This window comes from Salmo salar, chromosome 07 (assembly GCF_965601325.2).
Source record: "Salmo salar chromosome 07, fSalSal1, whole genome shotgun sequence".
Taxonomy (NCBI): Eukaryota; Metazoa; Chordata; class Actinopteri; order Salmoniformes; family Salmonidae; genus Salmo; species Salmo salar.
The window spans coordinates 24015420-24019273 of NC_138297.1; the positions used below are offsets into that span (position 1 = coordinate 24015420).

Below are 3854 nucleotides of genomic sequence, written 5' to 3' on the forward strand. Positions count from 1 at the left end.
TGGTGCTGGCTGTTGTGCAACTTTCACTATGAGTAGATCTATTGCAAGAGGCCTAAATCATTTACCGTAACATGATGTGGTACTGTCACATAATTAAGTAAACTTTGACCTACACATTTGTGTTGAGAGGTCCTTGTTGCACTAAGGTGCTGTTTCACACCAAGGGGTGTGAACAATACAGGGCCCTAAGGGACAAAGTAGAGAGTAGTGTGGGTGCAGGTCAGTCTTCCTGTGTTAAATGTCTATAAGAGGTTAGTTTCCATCAGTGGAAAGTTACTGCAACACCTCCACCTTCACCACAAAGCTTTGTAAACAGACCATAATGTCTGAGACAGTTAAGAGCATCCGTCTGTAAGAAGCGCCATATCATCATAGTATACAATGGGTTCAATTTATTCAAATTCAAACAGTTGGAAACTATTTATTTTTCTTTACACAAGTAACTAGTTTACTGTTGCTAAAATGGGCACAACAAATTCAATAAAAATAATAAAAATCTGTCGAGGTGCCCTTGAGCATGGCACCCTAATTGCTCCAGGCGTGCTGTACAATGGTGACCCTGGCTATGAACCCACTCCCTGTGGGTGCCTCAGGGGGAGTTGGGATTAGCAACAAAAAAAACATTTCCATTACACACTTGTGTACCAAGACAAATATAAGCACCCCCCTAATTATTATTATTATTATTATTATTATTATTATTATTATTATTATTCAACAACAACAAAAAATAGCAATGCATTCAATTATTTCAACATTGTATAACAAAAAAGCTATGACCACTGTTTTTATCACGTTTGACTGCTTATGCATTCATAGATAGTTAAGGAAGCTAGAACTAGTTATTAAAGAGTTATCTAGTATAAAATGATAATTGTTTCATTCATCCAGTTCTACTGTCTAATTCCAGCGTACACCACTGTCTCCATGTGACCTCTCTGTCTTCTAGACCTGTTCTTCTTGTTGCTCAGATTCAGAGCTACGTAATGGAGACTGTTTCCATCTTGGTCCTGTGAAGCACAAAATAGCATTGTTGACATTCAATTATTGTAAATGTAGTTTTTTTTTACCCACAATAGTGAAGTTGGTTAAAGACAGGCTTCACAATAAACTTCAAACAATAAAAAATTATTTCTGCTTACCCCTGCATCTGACTGGGTAACTGCAGGACCTCTGGTCTGAGAGACGAGTCCTAAAAAGAATGACACAAAAGATTAGGATACTTCCTCTTTTTCTACTACTGAAACATCAACAAATGGTGACATCAACGAATAGCAAGGGATAGTAACTTACCTCTGCACTGCACACATGTTGTGTTGTTCATCTTGTACATGATGCAAACCAGGACAATGATCAAGGTGAACGTGACACCTAATGCTACACCCAGGCAGGACACCAAGACAAGAGGATCTGTTCTATGGTCTGTTGAAATTCAAACAGTAATAAAGGAAACCAGAATAGCAAGTAAATGTATGTTCTACACAGTAGACTATACAGTAGATATGAACAAAAATGTAAGCTGTATCACCTACCGTTAATGTCCAACTTGGTCCCGTTCCCAAACAGTATCTCCCCACATGAGGCCACAGCACAGTAGTAAGTCCCAGCATCATAGAGGCTGAGGTTCCTCTTGGGGAGGTTGTAGACACAGCTCTGTGTATGAGACCCAGCCTCAGAGCTCTTCTCACACTGATCACTGCTGTTTCCATGGGAGTAAATGATTCCTGGACGGGATTCTCCTGAACCATGTCTGAACCAATAGACACTGTGTTCTCCTGCACAGGTCTCAGTGTGTATTGTACAGTTCAGAGTCACAGAGTCTCCTGGCTGGACTGACTCAGACACAGGCTGCTGGAGCACAATCTTACTGTTGGACACTGAACCTGAAGAGAGTGAGTAACTAAAGTAAAACTAAGGTGTGGATGAAAAACATTAAAAGCCATGTATTCATTACAATTACGTCATTTAGCAGACGCTCTTATTCAGAGCGACTTACAGTAGTGAATGCATACATTTCATTTCATGCATTTATTTTATTTTTTTGTACTGGCCCCCCGTGGGAATCAAACCCACAACCCTGGCGTTGCACACACCAATCTGGTGTTGTAAACACCATGCTCTACCAACTGAGCCACAGGGAAGACCAGATTCATTACTAGCATTTGATGAAGCAGTTGTGCTAACATACCAACATACAGGGCCACACATTTTGAAATTGAATAAGCAAATATTTAGTCACCTTTGACAATTAAAACAGTTCCCTCTCCATATGTGAGCTCATAGATGGCTGTAGTGGAACAATAGTATGTAGCTGAGTCCACTGGCTCTGTCTTGGATATGGTCAAGTTACAGCTGTAGTCTCCTCTCCTCACACCCAAACGTTTGGTCTCGGTAAAGTCCTTGATAAAGTTGTTGGAATGATAACTGTCTTTGCCAACATAAAGAGATGACGTCATGTGGAGGGGTTCCTGTCCAAAACTCTGCTTGAACCAATTAAAACTGGTCACTGACACATTAGGACAAAAGCAAGTGAGAGTCACAGTGCCTCCCAGCTCAGTAACCATCACAGGGGTTGGTTGGATTACGTTTGGTTTGGTGAAAGCACAAACTGTCAAAGCAAACAAACAAAATGGATCAAAGACAAACGCATTTCTACCCATTACAGACAACATCCACTTCGCTTATCATATTCAAACTACATACTACAAATTAAATTTATTAAAATGTCTTACGCTTACCCAAGTTGATGTAAAATATAAATACTTCTCTATTCATCATTGTAGCATTAGTCCCTTCTGCACTGTATAGTGTGTGGGTCTGACAGTGGGAGACTTTATATGCACCTTGTATATGATGGCACTTTACATGTACCCATCATACAGTAGGAGGGAACACTGAAACTAGAGATTTTATTGGCTGACTACAATCTTAGAAGTGTGTCCTCTAGCTTAACATAGTTTGAGCTTCACGGGAGTGACTTTTCAAGAAGACATTATAAAGCGATTCAGAGTTACTAGATCAAGGCAATCAAATATTTGCCAGATACGGCTGTTTCTTTTTTGAGAAAAATTAAACATTTTCTGAAATTAAATTGATGTTTGGACAAGAAACAGTGAAATATATCTAGTGCTGCTGATACTACCGACCCCAACCCAGCCCAGCCCAAGGGTTAAAGTGATCCATAATGTAGATTTACCCACCACTGCATAGAAGCTGAATTTCTGGCTATTGGTTTTCATATTAAGCCTCCAACATTAAATACTAATATTATTTGTAACTGCAATAGCATTGAATAATATACAGTACCAGTCAAATGTTTGGACACACCTACTCATTCAAGGGTTTTTCTTTTTTTTACTGTTATCTATATTGAAGAATAATAGTGAAGACATCAACACTTTGAAAGAACACATATGGAATCATGTAGTAACCAAAAAATTATTAAACAAATCAAATTATATTTTAGATTCTTCAAAGTAGCCAACATTTGCCTTGATGACAGCTTTTCACACTCTTGACATTCTCTCAACCAGCTTCAGCTGGAATGTTTTTCCAATAGTCTTGAGTTCCCACATATGCTGAGCACTTGTTGGCAGCTTTTCCTTCACTCTGCAGTCCAACTCATCCCAAACCATCTCAATTGGGTTGAGGACGGGTGATTGTGGAGGCCAGGTCATCTGATGCAGCACTCCATCACTCTCCTTCTTGGTCAAATAGCCCTTGCACAGCCTGGAGGTGTGTTGGGTCATTGTCCTGATGAAAAACAAATGATAGTCCCACTAAGCGCAAACCAGATGGGATGGTGTACCGCTACAGAATGCTGTCGTAGCCATGCTGGTTAAGTGTGCCTTGAA

At 39.7% G+C, this 3854-nt stretch overlaps 1 protein-coding gene across 1 annotated transcript; it reads right to left on the bottom strand.

Annotated features, from left to right (window-relative positions):
• Positions 1-231: 231 nt before the first annotated feature.
• Positions 232-2845, bottom strand: LOC106608736 (uncharacterized). The gene is made up of 6 exons (XM_014206841.3): positions 2739-2845; positions 2240-2608; positions 1533-1883; positions 1294-1422; positions 1143-1192; positions 232-1010 (listed from the first exon to the last, which is right to left on the bottom strand). The coding sequence occupies exons 1-6, from the start codon at positions 2776-2778 to the stop codon at positions 894-896; spliced, it is 1056 nt and encodes a 351-aa protein (XP_014062316.2). The 5' UTR covers positions 2779-2845; the 3' UTR covers positions 232-893.
• Between the last annotated feature and the right edge of the window lie 1009 nt (positions 2846-3854).

Bases quoted from the DNA above. Each gene is read 5' to 3' on its own strand.
- LOC106608736 (XM_014206841.3), bottom strand. From the start codon at position 2,778: ATGATGAATAGAGAAGTATTTATATTTTACATCAACTTGG. The intron at 1,884-2,239 runs GTGACTAAATAT...CACTCTCTTCAG, and splicing joins AACTGTTTTAATTGTCAAAG to GTTCAGTGTCCAACAGTAAG. The intron at 1,423-1,532 runs GTAGGTGATACA...GAATTTCAACAG, and splicing joins GACCAAGTTGGACATTAACG to ACCATAGAACAGATCCTCTT.